The 23,626-nt window shown below is 36.9% G+C and overlaps 1 protein-coding gene across 1 annotated transcript in view; it reads right to left on the bottom strand.

The window, feature by feature from the left end:
• The window catches only part of NFATC3 (nuclear factor of activated T-cells, cytoplasmic, calcineurin-dependent 3), a 72,037-nt gene that overhangs the window by 45,544 nt on the left and 2,867 nt on the right, over positions 1–23,626 (bottom strand). Inside the window, exons 2-3 of the mRNA XM_009320852.1 lie at positions 15,102–16,233; positions 3,204–3,366 (exon numbers count right to left, since the gene is read on the bottom strand). Of these exons, the coding sequence (XP_009319127.1) occupies positions 3,204–3,366; positions 15,102–16,233 (1,295 nt within the window). The remainder of the gene's footprint in view (positions 1–3,203; positions 3,367–15,101; positions 16,234–23,626) is intronic.

Below are 23,626 nucleotides of genomic sequence, written 5' to 3'. Positions count from 1 at the left end.
GCATATCGTGAACTGGATTTGCATAATAAGCTTCCAGAAATGCTGGAAAAGATTTCATTTTTGTATTCAAATAAAGTAATTTTCATCTGCTCGCAGCTATTTCGCAGCCTTTCACCAAACTTGGCCCTTAGCATACTGTTTTTCCCAGCAGTGAGTAAAAAGTTAATACAAATCAATGTTTTGTTTCATAACAACTTCCTCTCTCCCATCAAGCACAACAATTAATTTCTAATCCAGCTGGAAGAGACCAAGTTGCAAAACAGAATATTGATTTGCATTTGTATTCATTTAAGTTTAGAGAGGAATAGCACAATCCATGTGTTTAAGCATGAGACTGTCAGACACATAAATACTACCCCCATTTTTAAAACAGCATTCTTGTCATAACAAGGTATTTCACAATTCTAGTGCAAATAAATAGCTTTTAAAATCATTGATGTAAGTCACATAGATTACAGATCTGTTTTTTCTAACTTGCAGCTAGTACTGCAAGTACTAACTACTGTTAGTACTGCAGCTTAGAAGGATCTAGTTCTGTAAGCAAAAGAAAACCTACATGTATTTGTCAAATCTTATAAACATCAACAAAACAAGTTCCTTTAATGCAAATATTAGTGCAAGACACAAGCACCCAGGGGCAAAACAAAAGAAAACAAAATTGAATGCAGTTTGCAAAAGCTCAGCAGAGACTTATTTTGTCAGCTAAAATCTCTCAAGTTTCCGTCCTCATTAACAATGTGTTAAATTCCAGTGCCAGCACCTTGGCACGTGAAAGTTGTGTTTACTTGGTCTCCATCGACTAAAGCAACACAATACTCCACATGAAGAAATGTGCCCGGCTGACTTTCAGATTCCAGCCTGGTTCAGGCATCCTCAATTTTCTCTAGTTTGCAGCATGGACTTCCCTGATAAGCACTTGACCCTTTCCCCTACTGTAGTAAGAAATCTAGTAGGTCTGACAGTAGGAGAAAGTTGGAGCTGGTTAGGCCATGGTATTGTGATGAGAAGAGAACATTGAGCAGCTTTGTAGGGAACATGAAAGTTGGAAGAAGAACTCAGATTAAGAATGGAATTGGAAGGATAAGGAAAGACATTCAAGAAAGATGACAGGATGCAGATAACCAGCCCTTTTTTGGAGGGAGAGAGAGGAAAGATACAAAGTCTTAAGAGGAAAAAAAGAGGAATGAAAGAGTTCAAGGTAAGCCATCAGAGAAGAAACAAGAGTTTGATAAATAGTCCAAAGAATATGACTAGGAGTCAGGTTGAAAGAAGAAATTCCTCAGATGAAGAGCTTGGAGGGAGAAGATTGCTTAGGCAAGGAAAAAGGAGCAGATAGTCCAAGACATTTAAATTCTGCTGCTACATCTTATTTATATAGATATAACATTAGAGCTGTTCCAAAACTGACGTAATTACAAAGCATGACAGAATTCGCTTGCTAGAGAGGAGGAATAAACCATAAGGAGAAAAAGCAACAACATGTTTGTACTACAGTATGAGTAGGAGAAAGAGAATGGGGACTGATTATGCGAATCCTATTAGCACTTTGCATCTGGTCTCAAATAGTAATGAGTTACTTCCAACTATTGGAATAGGATAAATATATCAAATACATTTTTAATGTATAGACTGCTATAGTGAAAGACTAAGGACTGAAACCCCGACTGCCATTTTGCTGGAAAAGAACAGGAAATATCCTGGATTTGGGGGAAAAGACAAACCCTGTTGTAACCTTAATGTAATCAGATTAATTTTCTCCTATTTGCCTTCTAAAGATTTTATAATTGTCGTCTGATTTGACTTATGAATGAACAGTTAAATTTTATCTTAACCCGGCTTGGGATTAAGATAAAGACCATTAAGCAAGATTGAGGTGAACAAGTAAAGAGACATTGCTTTCACCCGAGGATGTGGCAAACTGATAAATCAAGGCATCTTAAGAAGTCCAACAGTTCCTCAGCACAATCTTCCCCACAGCCAGTGAATGAGAGGGTGGGTTCCCTTTCAAGCTGCATGAACCATAAATATTAAAGGAGACATCAATGACTACCCCTAACTAATCCAGAAGTCTTCCCAGCGTAGAGTAAGATATTTGCGTACACACCTGTACTCTGAGAGTCACAGAGGAGCACATCACAGCTTGTGCACACAGTTGTATCTCCACAATACCAAACCCACACATCTTTCCCTTCAAAGAGAATAGGATGGCAAAGCCTTCTTATGAAAGCCAAGCCTAATTTACCAGGACCTTACATCTAATTTTGAGCTCAACAGTAATTGGATGATATTTGCAAAATATTTAAATAATACGCTTTAGATGCCATCAGCATTTGGAATATTTAGTATTAGCTAAAGAACCCAGCCAAAGCAACTGTTAAGGGCAGGTACCAGTTATCAAAACAGTCAGTGTATCACCATCCTCTGTTAGCCAGATGAGGACTGTTGCCTGCACTACTGCATTTTCTTGAAACTGATCAAAACTGTTCTAAGAGACAATAAAGCTTGCATGATTCTGTTAGGACAATGGAAATTATGTCAAAAAAAGAAAGCAAGAAACAAGTCTTACTTGCCCTTACAGATAACCAGTCCAAATCTAATGAAACTAGGTGACGCCTTACTTTTTAAGGAAATAGCTACCATTAAGCTGTGAGTAATAACCTTTGGTTCATGCTGAAGAAAGAGAAGAGTCAAGTTTCATTTACTCCAAACATTTAAGTGAAAGTTAAGAGAAATTATGGGTACCATTTCACAGAAATAACCTAATAAAAACACTAACAAGAGGCATTTATAGTGTTCAGAAGCTGTCTCAACACCAAAAGAAAAATTATTTCCAATTCAAATGAAGTTATATCATATTTCAGTGTATCCATTATTGTGACTTTTCTTACCTGCCCCCATGCACACTCCTTCCTCCTTAAAGTTCATGTTGAATACGTTAAGTAATACACTATTGCACTGTGAATCCATTTACAAGCATAAAACTGCATACAGCATAAAATTGTGACATGCACTGTAACTGTAGCAAACTGTAAATTTTTAAACATCTAAAACTAACTTTTGTATCAAACAAGTTACATTTAAGGGAGAAAATCTTACCCAGGAAGGACTGTAAGCTTCACACGAGGTAACGATTCACGGCATTGTAAATACCGATAGTTGTAGGTAAAAAATTATCTTCTATTCAAGAAAGCCAGACTTCCTACCTTCACTACAGGGTGTCCTCCAGTAGATGCTTTTACTGCTCCTCTGCTTCCTTCTGTTTCATAGTGAGCTCTGTGATGAGTTTTAGGCTGGACTTCTATCTTCAGTTCACACTGCCCATAGTGACTCGGTAAAGGCCAGTCAAGAGGTGGCAATGAAGATGTGCTGCAATCAAGATGAGCACACTATGGTTAAATGAACTATGCCATTTGGCCACAGTACAAAGAAAGTAACTTCACTGTAAAATACAGACAATGATGTCACTTTCCTAACAAATGATGACCAATTAAGAATAGCTATTAGCCTAAAACTGTTACTTGAAAATTCCAAAATTTTGCTGGTGCATTAAAATCTTCAATTAAGTATTTTTGGGGTTTTTTTTTGAGTGGAATTTCTTCCTTCCAATACCTGATTAAAAGAAAGGTACTGTATAACCCCCTTGCCCCACATTACCAGTGCCATTCTATAATGCCTTTATAGTAATTTTTTTATCCTCAAATATATCAGCAAGCAAGTTTAAATATTGTTTAGAGGGAACAGTCTAAGTTCAGCGTGTAAGTCGTTAAGTTTTAACTCTCTGCATTATTATCTTCCAGCTTGTTGTTCTTGTTTTTCTAAGATTGGTAAGCACTGCACTTTGTTAACTATCATTAAAATGAACACTATATGAGGATCCAAAATTTTAAAGCTAGTAGTCCTATCTAAGCATGAAGACTTACTGCAACAGACAAAGATACCTAAAGTACACACTTAGCTTATCCACAGATAATATATATACCCTTACACACAGCAGCAAAGTCACTCCAGGGAAGAAGGAGAACAAAATGCAGTAATAGAAGTAATACGGAAGAACCTCAAAGGGAAATAAGCCACATGATATCACTGATGTTTTCATACCTACCCTTTTACCTGCATAGATTTATAGACTTATGATTTTAATAAGATGAACAGTCAGATTCAAGTCAGTAATTACCTGCTAGAACAAATTAATTTATGAACATTTAAAGGTGAACATTTATAGAATTGTGTACCAAACAAGAACATTTACAATAAAAGTAAGCTTCTATTAAAATAGTTTTGGACTACCTTACTCTGACCAACAGGGAAAGAAAATCAGGTTTTAAAGAGATGGACAAATATTGGTTTGTATTGTCATCTGAGAAAGCTCAATTCCATTTCTTTCCGCTTTACAGGAAGTCAGGAAAAACCCCACCACCAATCCAAAGCCATGCAAATCTCCACAAACATGAATAGCCACAGGTCCAAGAAAGATAAATTATACCTTCTGGAGAATTTAGCTAAGACCTATAAAACATATCCACAGTTGAGAAAGAAGATAATGTTTGGACTGAACAAAAAAGAAAAGAAAGCTCTGTCTTTAGCAAGTATCTGGACGGACTTGGGCTCAGCCTGCAGCACCATACATCTACCTTTTACTACAAAAATCACTGTCACTAAGCATGTAAAGAGGGAGAAGAAACGGCACCACTTGCTGGCCTCCTCCTACAGGAGAACAACCTACAAGCCTGTTGACCTGCTGCTTCATGGAGTACCTCTACCATGCACTTCAGGAGAGAGCTAACATTATTATAGAAGCCTTATCTCCTGAAGCACCCTTCTGAGAGCAATGGGAGGAACAAGTGTATTTCCCTTTCTTCTTACTGAAAGGAAGAAATGTGAGCAATATATCATCTCCACAAGCATTCAGTGTACAGCAAAGACTCTTCTTGCCCCAGTAAGGAGGTCTGATGACTGGTCCTTCCACAGCAATAGTATTTACTGGGTAGGAGAGGACTGGTGATGTCCGCAATAGTATTTACTGGGTAGGAGAGGACTGGTGATGTCCGCAACAAAAGAGGAAACTGACAGGAATGCAGTATAAGCCCAATCCTTCCAGATACTTACCACAGGCCAAGATGTACTGCCTAAATGCTACTATTGGCTATCAACTAGACCTTGCCATTCACTTTTATAGCTACTGAAGGAGAAGAGGACTCAAGTCTTCAGTCTGAAAAAGGAAAGAAAACGTCAGGATTAGAAGATACTAAAGAGAGTTTAAAAAGAAATGTAGCATGTGAGAAATTTTTCTTTAGTATTTCTGGAAATCTCCCCCCCCATATAACTAAATATTCTATGTCAAAATAGTTGGTATACACAGTGAACAGATATGGTCCCTAAGAGAACTTGGTATAACACGCACACCACAGACTATATACCAATTACTGGAAGGTATTACTGAAAGTTTATTATTAAACTCAGTCAAGAAAAAAGTATTTGTTGCTTGTGACCACTCTCCATATAGCCTCTCAGAGAGGTTTACTCCTTCTGCAATTAACTAATAAAAACGTGGCACAAGCTGTATCAGATACTCCCATTATCTCCTGAAAAAATATTTGGAATACTAGAACAAACACAGAGACAGGAAAATAACCAAGTCTCAAGATTTTGTCATTCTCTGAAAACAAATAGAAAATATCAGCATGAGAGAGCAAGCAAGCATGCGCAGATGCCTAAAACATCAAAAAATTGGAAAGCTCTCAACACAGTTTTCCAAATAAATTACATAACCTTTGAGGCTGTGCTGCATCAAACTGATGTTTTCTAGATGTAGCAGGCTAGAGAGTTACAGCTGCTTCCCTTTGGAGTTTGATGTTGGATATCCAAATTTTTGTTTCTCTCCGAATATTTTTCTTGCTGTCTCCATCACCCTCAACTTCTCAGCAGCAGCGGAATCTTAAAAAGTTTTAGGGTACACTGTCATGCATCTTTCTGCCCTGTGAGGATATCAGTTTAATGTATTCCTGCTTCCGCATCACCCTTTCACTATTTTTGAGACAAATGCTGTAGAGATACACATTAACCTGGATCAGTGATCTAACTTTATTTCATTTTGAAAGGTAAAGTTTTTAATCCTGTTAATTTACCAGAGCCCCAGTTGTCTATACAGCTTCTTCAAACAGAACTAGTGGGAGAGAGGCAGAGTGGAAACTTCCTAGCCAGCACTGTCACCTTCTGAAAGTCACATGAACCCACAAGCTTGGACACTAAATAAATTTTAAAAAATCAGAATACAGTCTACAAACTGTTGGTTTTTTCTTTTTTTTTAACACCATGTAGAAATAAGTATCAAAACAGAAAAGTCATGTCAGTGTTTGAGGGGCAAGAGGTAACAAGTTTGCATATATTTTGAACACTTTTCAATATGAAGCAATGCTATTTTTGTACCAGGTGCTGCATATGGGAAAGTAAGTCTGAAGCTGCTAGCTTTACTGCATTTAAGGATCTGTTCTCAAGAAAATATTGTTCAGTCTACACTATAGATGAAGGTCAGAAGTAAAACTGCTAGACTTTTAACTCACCACAGTTACTTTGTTTATCAGTTGTAAACTTGTGCATTGAACTCCAATGAGCTCTGATAGTTCAGAACTTACGTAAGTTCAAAATTTAGCTGCATTTCTCTTTAAAATACCTGGAACATGTTTAAGAATAAGAAGCTCAGCCACTTCAGAAATGAGCAAAAATTTGGTGTTACAGAAAGATTTCTGTCTCCCCCAGCTTGCACACAGCATGATAGCATTTGCATTATTGATAAAGCCACCTAACTTTGCATTCAGAACCCAGAACCCAGATCAGCTGCTGACTGGGTTTTTTTTCAAGTCATTTTAGATCAAAAGATTAAAAGAAGTAAGAATCTTTGTTATTTAAAATCTCTCACTTTTCAGACTTGATGGAAGAGGAATACATTTGTAGACACTTCCATGTGTTCCATAGAAAATTCTACCCGCTTCATCACCAAATTACTGTTACAATAGCTTGTGACTTAGTCTTTTACCGAAGTTCCTCTAATTTTTTGTTTTCTTTACGTAAGAACCTTATTAACAATGCAGTAACCTACTAGTAAAGCACTAAATCACGTCAGGAAACAGAAATAATGAGTGACAGTCATTCTAAAACTTTCATTAAATCAAATCTTAACATGTTGTTGAAACAGCACCAATCTGTAAACTTACAAATGTTCTTCCAGTAATACCAAAGAAGTTTTATAATCTGATTAATGCAACGAGCCTCTACAAGCTCATACTCCTATCACATCAAGATTAAAGGCTTCAGAGAACAGCAGCTATTAAAGGAAATTCAGAAGTAAAGAAGGAAACCCTTCAGTAGCATCCTCAGCAGAAGCCACTGCATTTAAAATTATCACTGAAGTCATAATTTTATCGGTATTAATTTAACAGATACCTTCTTGCTCTGCAACCATTATTTCTAAACCAGAACTGATTCAGGCTGCACAAATTGATAAGGAAACACCTAATGTTCAGCATAAAGACAGCCAAATGTGTCCATACGGACTTCAGTATTCAGACCTGTAGAAGTCAGGACTCAGCTCACGGGCTGGCTATGCCTCTCTCGCACAGGAAGAAACAAACCCCAGAAACAGGACTACTTGTTTGCATTTGACTGTGGCCCCACAGCAGTACATGTGGGACAGAAGGAAGAACAAAGCTTATGACAGCCACTAAAACTAATCCAGTTAAAAACTTAAAACAGTTACCTTCCATTTGTAGCACTCTTCTTGGGTAATTCATTGGACAAATAGCTGCGGCTCTGTGCAGACCAGCTGCTAACACTGGTACCTCAGCTGAAGCACATGTGTGATTAGCTCAGTTTTAGTCTAATGCTCTCCTGGACTCCTTGCTTAGAAAGTTTTTGAACACAGGTGGAACTGATACAAGAACTCATTTTAGCCACCCTGTATGAACATGTTCCTGCCTCTCTGTAGTCACTAATTCTAGTAATAACCTTTTAAAGATATCCGCTAGGAACTCAAGATGCTTGTGAAAGTTCTTATTTCCTTCGTTGGTTGAGATTCACAGATCTCCTAGAGTGATTTTTTTTAATTATTTCTTAGTTGCAGCAAAAATAACATTTTCCACTTACAGGTCCTTCCAACACATCAGAATTTGTCACTGTGGGGAAAAAGCTCACTGACCACGCAATGGCTATTCCACATCTTCTCCCCATCCCAAGTTTTTGCAGAGATTAACCAACAGCGTACCCTGTGACAAGTCAATGTTGCAACACAGCAAACCCCTGAGAATCTCAAGTTGTAACAATGATCCAATACTAGCGTCCTTTTCCAGAATGCTTGTAGAGCCAAAATACTGCTGTGGTTCCTCTTCACTACCTAGAACAAAGCAACATTTTCCCTGGTGGAGTAATTTTCGAGTTAAGGATTTGGGGGCCATTCCAGTTGCCACAGTGGCTTATCAACAGACTTTTTAAATACTGTTTACACTCAAAATATCACTGTTCCACTACCAGCAGACCCACAGTTAACCATGCTTTCAGAGTATTGATACAGTATACTGCCAAGTAAAATCTATACTCTGTCATTTCAGAACAAAGTAGAGGGCTGAATCACATGTACAGCACAAAGGTCCCATATTAAACACTACCTGAATTTCTCTGGATTCATTATTGGTGTGTAAACATTACAGCAATAGCCTAGCTTATTAAAAATTTAAGAGGTTCGAAGTTCTCTTGCTTGTCTCACTTAAGTGTGTCCTTATCTTCAAAGTCAGCGATTCGCAAATATTTTCATTTTACAGCTTTGCTAACGTGGCATAGCTGGTGTTATTTCTATTTATCAAAATAAGATGATAACTACTTAGCAGACTAAGTTTGCCTATAGTCCACTCACATTGAAAGATTTATTCTTCTTAAAATTAAGACCAAAGTCCCAATAGTTACGTTAAAAATAGAACATAATTCTGTTCCTCTCTACTCCCCAGACTTCCAAGAGAAGGATTCAGACAAGAGAAGCAACTTTTCCAAGTATTTGGCCATCTACCACTATATTTAAACTATTTTTTTTCTGAGAGAGTAAGCAACATTGTCAGCAATCCTAGTTTCCTGTGGTAACTGCCAGAAAACTGCAGGTAAAATACTCTCAAGTTGCCATTAAGTATCCATGACTAAAGAGATTCCTGAACTGTAAATACATCTGTCAAAGCCTGTTTGTTCATCACCACTGGAACAAAGAAACTACTTGATATCCCATCACTTCTCAGTGCTCTAGATTAAATTTGTGACATAGCAGCCCAAAGACAAACATCAGTTTACAAAGTAGTTTTTAAATCAACGTGTTAAGTCTCTAAGAATTCCACGAGGGAAGACAGTAAAAGAAACTAGGTTTTACTTCAAGATTTTTGCCCCCATTAATGCATATTGCCTGGTTATCTACCAGACACAAACCCACCATTTGTTCCCATCAAATATTTCGGGGGTTAAAGAAAGAAAGAAAAAGTGAATGACTCATTAAGTTTACTACCCTACAAAGTGCCTATTTGCTTGAGATACAAATTAGATTCTCAAGATCTACTTTACAGAACCTAAAACTCACTGTTCCACTAGCCATTCATGTTAGAAGTCCTAAGTTTAAAGCAAAAGAAAACAGAACAACAAACCTAAAAGCAAAAAACAACCAAAAAAGAACCCCCACCATTTTCAATTGCATCATCATTGACCACTCTTCTAACAAAACGCCCAATGTCACCTACATCAGTGCTGGCCACGTCTGTGATGGTTGTTAACTCCAGAACACTGTAACCATGGTTGTTAACACCATAAATGTTGCTGATCTCTTATGAATTGTACTTTTAGTGACAAGTCCTCACCAAAAGTATTGTATTGTATTATATTATATTATACTGATTGCTCAGCAGAGGTTTCTGGGTCATCCCTATACTCTTTTTATTCCCTTGATCAAGTTTAAAAAAAGTATTGTAAAACAGACTAAATTTTTTTTTCCCCCGCACTTTCTGGAAATCTTACAACTGCAAAGCTGTTTCAGGGGAGATAGATCAGACACAGAAGAGCTATATACATTGTAACTGAGAACATTAATTTCTGTAAAACAAGTATACATATCACTTCAAAATAGTATTTGCTACTCATCTTTCTAATACAGCAGCTTTGTACTCAAGGAGGCTGACTGGATTCTAAACAAGAAATTTTAATAAAAAGGATCAGTCTTGAAGAGCTTCCCAATATTAAACGGTTTCATAAATATTTTCTAAATACTTACTAAATAGAAATTTCACAAAGTTTCAAAGACTTAAGGAAACATTTAAGATAATTAACATGACCATACTAACCCCTTTCAGATGGTGCCTCAGCATGAGCAAGCGGATTAAATTTAGATATTTGAATATGAATAGACTCTAGGAAGAAACACTTTCTCTGGTATTCTTCTAGACTATTTATAACCTACATGGATATAGGCTATCTAAATAAGAAAGTGAACTTGAAGCATCTGTGTTTGCCTTCCAACAGCTAATACAGAGTTTGGGAAAGGAGTGAAAGAAAAAGAGAATCCAATTAATAAAATAATCTGAAATAATTTTATGCAAAAGCCTAGAAATAGGTCTTTTAAAGAGATTCAGTGAAAAAAACTTGTGTTTCTTCTGTGAGTAAAACTCAAGCCCTAACAGTAGATGTGCAAGAAAAAGTCATAAAATCAGCATCTTCATGAAATGTTGGGGTAATAAGCAAATGGGGAGGTCAGATCTACTATAACTACATTAAGATCCCCAAAACAAAGGGATTTTCCAAGTGGAGGGGAGGGAAACATGAGACACACAGATAAAGCGATCCATAATCCTGTGGGGAGGCTGGGGGGTGGAAGAAAGAGGTATCTTAAATAACAGTAACAAGAGTAACAATGTAATAAATAAAATTATCAAATAACTTCTTTGCTGAATATTCCGTAAAATGACCAATTTAATCTGCCATCGAAAGAGTGCTCATCTGTCGAGGCACCTGGTTAATGACATCATCAACAGATACCTTCACTATTCCTAGATACAGAAGACACTGCCTCATTCCTTTTTACCTATTTGAAATGAATTGTTGCACCGGTTCTGTCCATTGTCACTTGTCTAGACTCATCTTTGACAAGGAAGCAGAAATGTGACTCGGGACACATAATAGACACACATTTTTCATATGCTACGCACTGGCAGATTACGGATTTCTGTGACCAAATAACAAGCTGTCATCTAACAAAATTGTTTGGATGGCATCTGAAATATGACTAAAAATGCTCAAAAGCATGTTACACATTTTTAAATTTTGTTAAGTATTGCACACTTACTGAACATAGAAGAAAGAAGGAAGACATGATCAGGACTCGATAGATAAACTAGATTACAGGTTTACAAAACTTTAGATAGCAATCAGAGAAGAAGGTGCTATCTGCACATTTCACACCATGTCACATGTGAGGCAAGTTATCCCCACTTCTGCCAGGGGTCAGTTTATTGCAGCTGAGTGTGCACACTTGTCAGAGTCACTTCATATGCTTGGAATCAATACTCTAGTTTACTTCCTGCACTACTTTGTACTTGACAATACAATAAAGACATTTAAAAAACATATTAATTGTAATATATATTGCAATTTATATTACAATCAATCTATTACTCTATACAATATGTAATAAAGATATAAATTGCAATTAATCTCTAACTCTTTATGACAACAGAAGTGCTCACTTTTGGTCACTGTCATAAACTATTTAAGAAACAGTGGATTCATTAAGAAACATTGCATTTCATTTCTATTCGTAAAACATCTGAGTAAACTTAGCTCCCCTACTTTAGAAGCATAAAAATTATAAAAATATTATATGACAGAATGAAATGTTTTAACATACTGAAGATGCATACCCTCATAGCACCTGTGGAACAGGCTGCAACTGCTAAGTAATTCAACATTTCACTGAGGATACACCTGCCAATGCAGCCATTTCCACTAATTCAATAGTCAGACTAGATTTTTGGCAGCAAATGTATACAGCTTAATAGTTTTATTTAGTTTACTTATGCAGAAGACAATAGAGACTACACCTATTCACGTTTGCCCATTTTATATTTAGAGAAGTTCTTCAGTGCCAGCTTCTAAATAAATTCTGACATTTAAAAAAATATTTTTACTTCTTAATGAAAGCAGTAAAATTGATTTTTATTCAGTTCTGCTCAGTTCTCCCCACTACAAGAGGAAACGGGTTTAATTGAATATCTATTTTTGTAACTATTTTGGCCATCCCACAGAAGAACCATAGATCCACACCCCATCTTGCCACACGCCTATATGTTTATGTGCTTTTACCTTTCAGTGGTGCTCACCTTTTATAAACTATGTTAGCCTACGAGCTAATAAAAATGCCAAGTTAGGACTGCTGAGTATCCTACATAAATACAATACAATTCCAAAATACACAATCAAGGAAAAATAGTTATCGTTGTTTTAGTTAGAATGAAGAGATTCTAGTAACAGACTGAACACCTTTTATTAACAGATGAGCAGACTGCAACAGAATTTAAAAACAAACAAACAAAACAACTTCAAGACAGTTAACGTATCTGTCAACACAGTAGTTTCAGATCTGGTAAAACAGAATTTTCCAGCTAGCAGCTTTGCGTCTTTACTGTTAAACTTCACATTCATAAACAGTTATGTGGAAGGACATTAAAGAAAAAAATGGAAAAAACCCACTTCTACTCACTAAAATCAATACCTTTCTGAGGAGGGAAGAAATTAAAATCTGTGGTTATACAATTATGCAAAAATGAAAAAATGGCTGAATGAGCGTTGTTTAAATTTATTTAGATATTAACAATCTAAGCTAGTTGACAACTTCTAAAGAATTTATATAAAACTTAGTTTTAAAATTAACAGAAATTTTGTATTAACAAAAATGAACCTTCTGCATGACACTGATCTATCAACACATAGGAATATGTTCAGCAGTAAAACTGAAAGTTCATTGTTCAGATGAACACTGAATTCTATTTGATGGTACCCATTAGAAGTTACCCTGTGGGGAGCTCTTAAAGCTATGATTCACTTATCTTCCATTTGTTTTAAGGATGTTTCACTGTACCCTGAAATACTGGTTTATATTTCACCCATTTGTGTTCGTAACTTCTTTCTGAGGTAAAAGTTACAGCTGAATTTTCTCCATTAGTTCTTTGCCTAAAACGTGCATGGAAAGGGTCAGCTATAGCAAGCTTTAAAAGATGACCAAGTGCTTCTATATTCCACAAGACGGACATCCCTGAGAATATTCATGTACTCAACAGAGAATGGGAACAGGTATTCTAAAACATTTTTTCTACAGGCTTATTTCCTGATGACTTGTCAGATGAACAATACATCAAGACATTAAAATGATGCAAGAATGACATCTGAATTTGGAAAAAGCCACTAGAAAGGGGAGTTACATAAAAACTAGCACGTTGCCATGAAAGCCAGCATCCACTTTTCAACAAGTTGTGCTTTTGAGGGAAGTGCCCGAAAAGAATACCTCTTCAGTAAGCTTGGCTTACTGGGCAATAGTTAATTCTAGCTTTCTGCTAAGAATTTAAAACTCTGAGAGCCAGGGGAAAAAAAGTATCCTATAGGGCATCTCTGAAGATTGGTCAGAAACATTTCTTTCTTTATTTTGCTTCACTTACTTTGGGGGAGGAGGTGGTAGGGGGGAGGAAAATGTTAAAGCCATAAATATTTTCTAAGCCATTCTTTCTAAAGTTAAAAATACAGAGTGTGAAAACAAGTGCTTTGCAAAGATGACTTTGCAATGTGAAGAACACTATATTTCGTCATTAACTTTTAGGATTTATGCTTTGCCTTTTTCAAAATAAAGCATATATGTGGAGAATCCTACCCTACATTTTTCCCGTCCTGCCCCGCCCCCCTCCTCCTCCCCAACTCTAAGACAGAAGAATTGCTTCATCCACTACATCCCTGAAGAACCAATCTTAAGCATTGCCTGTGGACAGAATGATACTATTTTAATCAAAGTTATTTTAAAATCAATACAGACCAGCATGGAAGCACTAACATTTAAACCTATAATATGGCTTTTATATGGATAATTGTGCTTAACAGATATTAATCTAATGTACCCTTCTAATGCCTGCAGCTCCTTCCTCCCAGTACCTCCCTACCACTTATTTTTAAAACCTAGTAGAGCAAGAAGAAGGTTCAGGAATCAAATGGATAACTTGAGCTGAGTAACCACAGTATCTGTCCATTCAGCAGCAATGCTTCTTAAGGAGTTCTCATTTCCACTCCACTCACTGCACTGTGCTGGCAAAGTGATTCCGGAAGCTATATGGTTGGAAAGATCACAGAACTGCTCCATCTAAAAAGTAACAGTATGGGAAGGAGGGTGAACTTTTCCCGCAACTGAACTAATTCCCTCTTCTGAGCCTCCACAAATCATCCTGCCGGCACATGACAGGACTACAAAAGGAAAAGAGCTAGTTAACTCAGCACCATGATGGTGGAAATACCCTTGGAACTACAGCCCAGAAATCAATTCTTTCTGGATGATTTTCAGTATGGCATGCAAATTTATTTTCTCCATTCTATTTCTAGAATTCTATCAGCCCAAAGAAGCAAGTAAAACCAAAAGCAAATAAACTCCCCACCTCTTTCATGGTCTCACAGTTTTATAAAATCATGTGAGTCAGGTTTCTTTAGCTATATTAAAATGTTAACTGCTCAGATTAGATGGAACTGCAAAGTGTGCACAAAATCTGCAGTCATTTGATTCAGCTGGGCTCTGTGCATGTATGCAAACAAACTTCATTTAAATAAAACTAATCCTACGTTACAATGCATCTACTGTATTTTTAAAAGAAGAAAAAGATGGGTATTTGGTGTCTTAACTTGTTTTTTTCCTAATTATATCATCTACCTGCCTACAAGAAGTTTTCTTTAAGAAGTCTTAATGCGTCATTGAAATATAAGCACATTTATATGTCTACTTGAAATGCATAGGAGGGGAAAAACGGGAGGGAAGCCTTCTCAAGAACTTTCTAATCACTTACCGAAATATAGGAGTATGACCAGGCTTTGGTTTGTTCCAAGTAAAGTGCGAAGGAACAGAAAGAAATTGGTCTCCGGGCAAATCTTTTTTCAAGGTGTGTTGAGATCCAGAGCAGTCATCTACTGCAGTTTCAAGGGATGTTGATAAGTTACCCTGCTCTTCAGGACAGATATCTATTTTTCCAGATAAAGTGGCAGTCTGATCCTCTGAAGTCTTTCTTGTTTTTAGAGGAATATCAGTCTCTGTACAACACTGAAACGGTGAAAGGCCAGAATTAAGGCCTTGTACGTTATGGATAGAAGTGTTTAGCCACGTGTCTTCTGTTATGCTTCCTCTGGGAGAATGGCCAGGTGATGGAGTTGGAGAATGGTGAGGAGAGAGAGAACCAGCATAGCAAATCTCAGCACTGGAGTGTCGTCGTTTCCCACAGGGGGATGTAGGTCTTGATGAGGGCCTTGATGTTGGTCTAGGGCTTAGCCAATTTTCATCTGTAATACTAGTTCTAGGAGAATGACAGGGAGACTGCCTAGGTGACAAGGCATGCCCAAATCCATAAGGTTGCTGCCAAGATTCATCACTGGGACCTCTCGGAGAACCACCAGGAGATGCCAAAGGAGAGCCAAGGGTAAATCGAGCGGCTGCTTCATTTAGCTCTGAGTCCACATCATCATAAACATGGGAAATGGATTCACAAGAGGAAGCATCTGAAAACCAACTTCTGGATGAAATGCTGCTGGCAGGGCTTGGACTAAGGGATGATTCCCTATATGATGGCTCAAGAGGAAGATAGAGATGGTCCCGTGAAGGCCTTTCCATATACTCATTTTCTGTACCATTTGTGTGCAATTCATCTTCATCAGCTTCAATCCCTTGATGACAGTTAGGTGAAATAGATGTAATTTGAATACTAGGGCACTCAAAGGGTTTGGGTCCACCTAGTGGGCTATATTTGGATTCTGGTACGTCACAAGTTCCTTCATAGTTCTTATGACTCTGAAGTCTCGTAGGTGGTGACAGAGGAGAGGAGTGAGACTGCAATCCATGGCGAGGAATACAAATTGGCTGATTTACAGAAGACGATGGTTGGTCTACATTAAAGATGTATATGGACGCACAGTCATCTGACTCAAGATCTGAAAACAAAATTAAAAAACAAAAAAAGAGGAACAGAGTCAGAATGCAATACTTGGAAAACACCATAAACAAAATCCTTTGTTTCCCAGGTATGGCCTGTTTTCAACATCCTAGACATTTCCCATTATGCCAGCCACACAAAATAAAGCTCATTCTTCATTTTTCATTTTCCCCAGCCATATTTACAGGTAAATATGACTGCAGCATAGTTTTCTATCATAAATCTTGTTTTCAACCAGATTCCGCAGTTTATACACGTCTTCAGTGGTTGAAAATATAATACACACAGAAAAGGGGTTTAAAATCTTGAAACGATCTAAGCTGGAACACTCAATTCAAACTATCTTTCATAACTACATTCCATTCATAATTAAACATTTTTAATCATAATCCATTAAAAATTAATCTTTTTTACATGAATAGGACCATGATACTTTCTGCAAGCCCACTAATACTTACAAGCACTGGAATATCGCATATATAGATTTATCTCCTTTAACACTAGAAAGCATCTTACAGCGACTCAAACGTCAATGAAGATTATAAACAACTAAAAACATTCAATCAAAAGAGGCCTAACAAAGAATATTATTGAAGATGATATGAAGAATCTTATTCCAAAGATCTTTTTTGGTTGCTTAGAAAACTCTCAAGTGCCCATCCCACAAAATAGGATTTTTCAAGTGCAGTCTCACAAAGTTTGAGCACAAGTTGTTCAGCATAAAAAAGGCAAACCAAAATATTCTCAGATCTCACTAACTTATCCAAAACACAGGAAATATTCCAAAGAAAAACAAGCAATTCAGAGGGACTGCAAATCCAGTTGACAAAATCAGCACCTTCGTCCCACAGAACTGAAGCAGATTTTCTTGCCCTGCTTCTCAAAATTGAATTAACTGCCAGTATGAAACATTTGTCTGAAACAAGAGTAGAAAACACAGGTTTTTTTCTTATTTTGTAACCACTATGCTTCCACTCTTGTTTCTTTCCCCTTGTAAAATAGAGCCTTCCCTCTATAATTATAGAAAGTAAGTATGCAGGAGACCTCAGGTAGTTCACTAGTCTATCATCTCCTAGCAGATGAAATTAAATGTACTTGGACCATCCCCACTAGACACTGAAACTAGTCTCAAAATCTATTAACAATGTTGTCTCTACAGCCTGAGTAATTTGTTTTAATGCTGAATCACTTTGAGAGCTTTTGACCCATCACTAACATTTAACATCATTAAAATTATACAGTTTCTAGTGCTTTATGTGTGGGTTCTTTTTTTTTTTTTTAAGTATTTTTTTCAGTAGTAGGGGAATATTATGCAGAAGTATAAATGTTTCTGCAAACTAAAATGCTCCTGTGTCAAATGTGACGATGAGACACATGTCTCGTACAATTATTTTCCATAAATCCAGACTGGATGACATTAATTGCATCTCTGGGCATTAGCTCTTTTTTTCTTTTAAAAATGGTTTTTGTCCTGAGTATCAGTAGAATGTTAATACTTGTTTTAAAATAAAACTAGTCTCTCTCACAATCAGATAAAATATCCAGACAGGAAGCCATGTATTTTAGACCTTTGCATGATGAAAAAAATTAGTATGTTAATGAAGACATTCTATTATCAGTTTCACTAAGAGCAATCAGCTTAAAATTTTTATGTGTGGGTTCTAAACAAAACAGCATCTCCTCAGAGACAACAAGGAAGCATTTTCAAATGGAGAGAAAGCATACTGTTACCAAGGAACGGATGATGGTCCTCAGACTTAAAAAAAGAAAAGGCTGAAGGTTCATGGGCAGGGAGCAGCTCTATTAGTAATCTATCAAAGGAGGCACAAAATTGCATTTAAGACTAGTACTAAGTAGTTTTATAAGCATTGTGTGATTTTATATATATTACATATAGTCATATACAACAATTATCCATATTTTATAATTATATCATTACTATTATATGTGTTAAGAGCACAAAAAAGAAATCGGTATAGGTTAATTTCTAAATATGCATACACTAAAAGGATCAAGATACTCAGGAAGGACTATTTGTATATCATACAAATAATTAACACAAGTTCACTACATTGAACACTGTCAAAGTTGCATTTCCCTATCCTTTCACTAGGATAACAAACATTTTTTAAAACTTTAATTGGGGGTCTTTCTTTCTGCTTGTTTCCCATCACAATACATGAAATGCAGACAGTCGTTAGTTACAGGTTTTCCACATCTATCAGTATATTCCTGTGCAAGATCACAGATGTCCTTGTTTCCTAACTCAATATTAGTATTAGAAGCATAGGTCAAGGGAGGAAAAAGGCAATCCTAATAAAAGCAATTACCCAGCTACTCAAAACTTCGATATAAAACAGTTACAGGTACAGAAACTTTGAAATAATAACAACAACTTTATAGGAAAACAACAGTTGGAAGTCTTCAAGTCCCGTGCGTAACCATTTACTGTCATTAATGGCTTTAGGAACAGTAGCAGCACATTGTTTGTGCTGAAACTCTCACCATTGCAAAAAGCTTTATTTCTCTTGCAGCAATAATCAAGAAATCTTAAAATATTTAAGACAATTTGTCCACTTTCAATGTCACTGGGATTTACAAAAAGCAGATGTACATTCAAAATTTAAGTTTCATGGAGCTGAGGTGGAGGGATCAGACTAGCACAGAGTTATCAACACTAGCTGGGAAGAACTGGAGAAGAGATGGAGAAGGCAGGAGAGAACTCTTTTGACTTGGGCTTCTTCGGTCCCTCTCCATGACAAACAACTTCCAATGAGTTTGGCACCGTGCTCTCCTATTACCCCTCCCCAGCAGCATACACGCACACACTCATAAACCAGGAAGCTAGAAACCTCGAGTAAGAACTATGCATCTAATGAACACCAAATCCTAAAAGCATGCTTAAGACTGTGGAAACAATGTATTTTGAACTCTAAATCACCCAAACCATTTTCAGACACAATCAATAAACATGTAGATTTATTTTAGTTTGCACACACAAACCCTCCCCCTTATAGTCATGTGTTAAAATAACCTCTTAGTTGCTCATACAAAGGACAACACTAAGACCTTTACAAATCATATCATTAATTCTACTAGACTATTTAGCAATAATTATTTTTGTCCTATTAAAGACTGTAAAGAGAATCCAATCTGGAAGAGCCCTCTAACCAATTTGAAGGAATGAGTAAACATACAAAGATGAATATAACTTGAGTGAAAGAAATAGGGAAAAAAGAAAGAAAAAGAAAAAAAAAAAAAGACAGCTGACAACGCTTAAGACAGAAAGGAGTGAGAATAGCTCAAAAAATCCAACTCAGGGCTTTAAGAAAGCAGAGGGTAAACAAACTCAGGGAAGTCTCACAATAGACAAGTGCAAGGCAAAGAAGAGTTATGGAGAAGCCCAAGGCAAAAAATGCAGTTATGGAAATCTGTTTACTTAATAGGAGAGCTATTACACCCAAACAATCCTACTGGGGGAGGAAAGACAGTAAAGAAGTGAAGCTGGCCAAGTCATGAGGCCTTCACTGACCATAAAATATAAGAAAGAAGCATTCAAGAAACAGAAACTAGGTCAGGTTACTAAGGTAGAGCATAAAAACTACCACAAGCACATGGGAGCAAGATGCTAGATAGGATAGACACAGCAAAATACAGAGACCAAGAGGAGCAGTGCTATTCACATCAAAAGCCTGCCATGACCCTGAAAAGGCAGGTGTGTTAAATGTTTTTTCTTTAGTAAAGTCAACTGAGTAAATTGCTAACAAAGTTAATAGCAATGCAGAGTAAAGAAAACTGGACTAAATAAAAGAAGGTTAAAAAGTACTGAAGAATTATGGGCCAATAAGTTTAACTTCAGTTTTAGAAGTAGTATTAATAGTTTATTTGTTCCAGCAAGCGTTTAAAAGGAGACAGTGAAACAAGAAGTCAATGTTTGCTAAGAACAAAACCACGTCAAACAAATTTTATTTTGCGATCAAAGGAGGTCGTCTTTGGGATTGCTAGCATAGAAAGAAACTCAGCTTTGTTTTAACTTATTTTAACACTACCATGCATGAAGAAGCCACCAAGTCTTTAGAAATTTAGTGAAGCCTTCTTCCCCACCTTGCTGAAGGATCACAAAAGTTAGCAGATGCTCTGTATTCACATAGTGCATATAAGCTATATAAAGCTGAAGACTTCCATTGCAATCTTACATCAGGCATGTGTGTCATCCTTTATCAATGAGAACCAGAAGGTCTGTCATTTTGAATGTACATTTGCTACCGTCTGGAAACAGACTAGTTTACAGAAGTTCCTGTTCAGTATTAAAACAATGCTGGCTCGTCCCCTACTAAGCTGCTAACTACACTTCAACATAAGCTGTCTAACTGGTGAATATAATTAAATAATATCCAGAACAACTGCTCCTAAAGTACATTTTGCTCACTGTTTACCATATCAAACTGCACATTCAGGACTAGTAATGCTTGCCCACCAGTTGTTCACTCCTCAGCGATGTACTGGCACATGCATATGTGCAGCTGTGCAGTGAGCCAGATTTCTCCACAGAAGGAAGGTCAATTACTATCAAATGTCTGAACACAAGCCCTGTGCCAAAATTATCCAAACCACATTATTATTCTATGTTTGTAAGCCCATAAACAAACAGGTTCAGACAATAGGAGTTGTTATAAGGTACCAAGAAAGTGCAACACGACCTAGGTCTTACAAAAATACTACCGCAAAAACAGGATCAGTAATCAAGTCCTTTAAATAGCATGAGGAAAGGCTTAAGCATTGCCACAGACATCATGTGTGTTCTCAGGCAAGTCATATAAGCTGTCTCCACTCCCAAACTTTAAAAAGAACGACAACCTCTTCTGTTTTTCAGTTCTGTCATGACAGTTACCATTATCTCTTTCTGAACATGATGGTATTATAAAGAATGCCACAGAAATATCTGTAAATAAGAATAAAAAAGCATATGCAGCTCCATTTTTTAACTTCATTAGCCTACTGATGTGCAGCAGTTCATGTATTTCTTGGGATGAGGGAGGAGTCTTAATATTCACAAAGAACCCCAAATACCCAATAGTCATCATTTTCCTTTTGTGCACTTAAAAAGACAACTGATCACAGTTCTTGTTGGTACACTACCACACTAAAGCTTTATAATCGGATATTTAACTCCAGTTTTCCATTGCAAGCTGTAAGTTCTCCAGAGACACTTCCTACAAGCTGAAACATCAACTTAAAAAACACAACCCAAAAACCCCCTAAAAAACACAGCAATGCATTAGTTTATAAGGAGTATAACTGACTAGTAAGCCACCAAATATGGTACTAAAAAAGTATAAATTGTGAAAACAATTAAGGTAGCAAGGTGGAGCAGGGGGAAGACACATCCTTATAGACCAAGTTTAGCAACACACAAAACAGTAGTGCAAGTTTAAGCTTTCAGAAAAGGATGATTTACAACTGTCATTTTATAAAGCAGTTCTCCCTCTTCAATGATTTTGTGCTCTGTTTCATGGTCATATCAGATTGCTCAAAAAGGATAAAAATAAATTTTACTTCTGTCAATTATGCACGCTAGAAGCAGCTCTGTCATGCCCATCAGAATTTCACTTGTTTTCTTGTGTTAAGCAAGAATACTGGAAATGTACAAGAAAAACAGTCTTCTCAACAGTGGGAGCTCATCAATGAGTCTTTTCCAAATTCTAGTCTGGATGAGAATTCATTCTCCTCGGTAGAAATGCAGAAGAATAACGAAGCTGCACTAGTTTAGGCAGTTTAAGCAAGAGAATAATACAGCATATCAAATGTTTACAACTGACATTGAATAAAATAAGAACATACTGGCTCTCAGAGTGTAACTACACGTTATGTTTTTTTCAGCACCAACTACCCTCCCACACACACTCACACACAAAAGCGGAGGGGAAATGAGAAGAGAGGTATTTTTAACCCAGATGATTTTGGCAATCAGATTTGCAGTGCACTAACATAAATGCCTGTATATATACATATATACGCCTGTATATATACATATATACATGTATATATGTATATATACAACTGACAGGATGGCAAGCTTTAGGACATGGGGAGAAACAAGCAACCAGGACAGGAACTGCAGGTGTTTTCACTATCAAATAAAAATGTAACATGCAACTAAACCCTTAGGCCATAGCCTCATATGCATTTAAACTAGAACAGCAGTCTTCGTGTACCTCCAGCTTCACCCTGAAGTAACGGAATTAAGTTCCAAATAGGGAAATAAGTCATGAAATTTGATTTGGCATGTAAGAAAAAACGACTAAATAAAAAGGAAAAATCAAATGCACCTGCTTAAGCCATAAGCACATTTCAGAAAATTCTGTACTTCTGTTGCAGCAAATGGAGTTAATCTCAGTTGAGGTTTTTTCCTTTTTTTAAAAAATAAAAGTTCTCATAGCAGAGTGCTCTGAGATACGTTGATAAAAAGCGATGTACAAAGCAGGTAAAGAATCTAGTTTCTAACTGTAAGGTTCAACAAGAATTAGTCATTCTAAGTTCAGTTACAAGAACAGAAAATAGCAGCCGGAAGCGCTAGGCAGTGTTTGTACCTGTGCACTCTCCAGCTCTCCTGGTATTACTGGTTGATTACGAAGCATGTCTTTTAAATGAAAACTTGGTGGAAAGCTTGTGTTTCAGTATTTAAGGATTATTCATTAATACTCATGACCAGTTAAAAAAGAAAAATATTTACTTTTTGCTTTAAAAAAAAAAAAAAATCTATAAGTTCTACGGGCTCCTCTTTGCTTCCTTTTTTTCTCTGTGGGTATGTCATTCAAGAGGGCACAGTATTTTACTGCATAATACCCTTGTAGACAAAACGGAAGCTGTTGCCCTCCAGTTTGATGAAGCCTCATTTGTCATTCAGTGTTAGATAGAAAGTCAGCTTAACACGACCCAGTAGTTCAGAGATATTAAGAAATACACTATGGCCTTTGGGGAGATTCTTAAAATGACACAATACATCCGTGCAGCAGTTACTAACCCATAGTATTAACGGCCTGTTTGTCACTGCTATTCTGAAGATGAAGTGCGTTATTCTATATGATCAGTTGTTAGAATTTGTGAAAGGACTGCAGCCCTGCAATCCCAGAGCATCTGGTATGTGTAGACATGGGAACTGAGAGAATACTGAGCACTCCAAAACTGGTGTGTCGTGCCTGACGCACATGAAGAAGACTGATCGTAAAGATAAGTGAGGACATTAGGCAAATACTGATCAAAGAGAATAAGGGAATTATGTGCTGTAGTTGCCAGCCAAAGGTTTGTCTGGATGCTTGGTATTGCAGGCCAATTTATCATCCACAACCTAACTCTTCCTTTGGGGGGGGGGGGGGGGGGGGAACGAACCA

The sequence above is a fragment of the Pygoscelis adeliae genome, unplaced genomic scaffold (assembly GCF_000699105.1).
Source record: "Pygoscelis adeliae isolate BGI_AS28 unplaced genomic scaffold, ASM69910v1 Scaffold63, whole genome shotgun sequence".
Classification (NCBI taxonomy): Eukaryota; Metazoa; Chordata; class Aves; order Sphenisciformes; family Spheniscidae; genus Pygoscelis; species Pygoscelis adeliae.
Note: the sequence above shows the minus strand (reverse complement) of the source record. Positions and strands in the feature narration are given on the sequence as shown.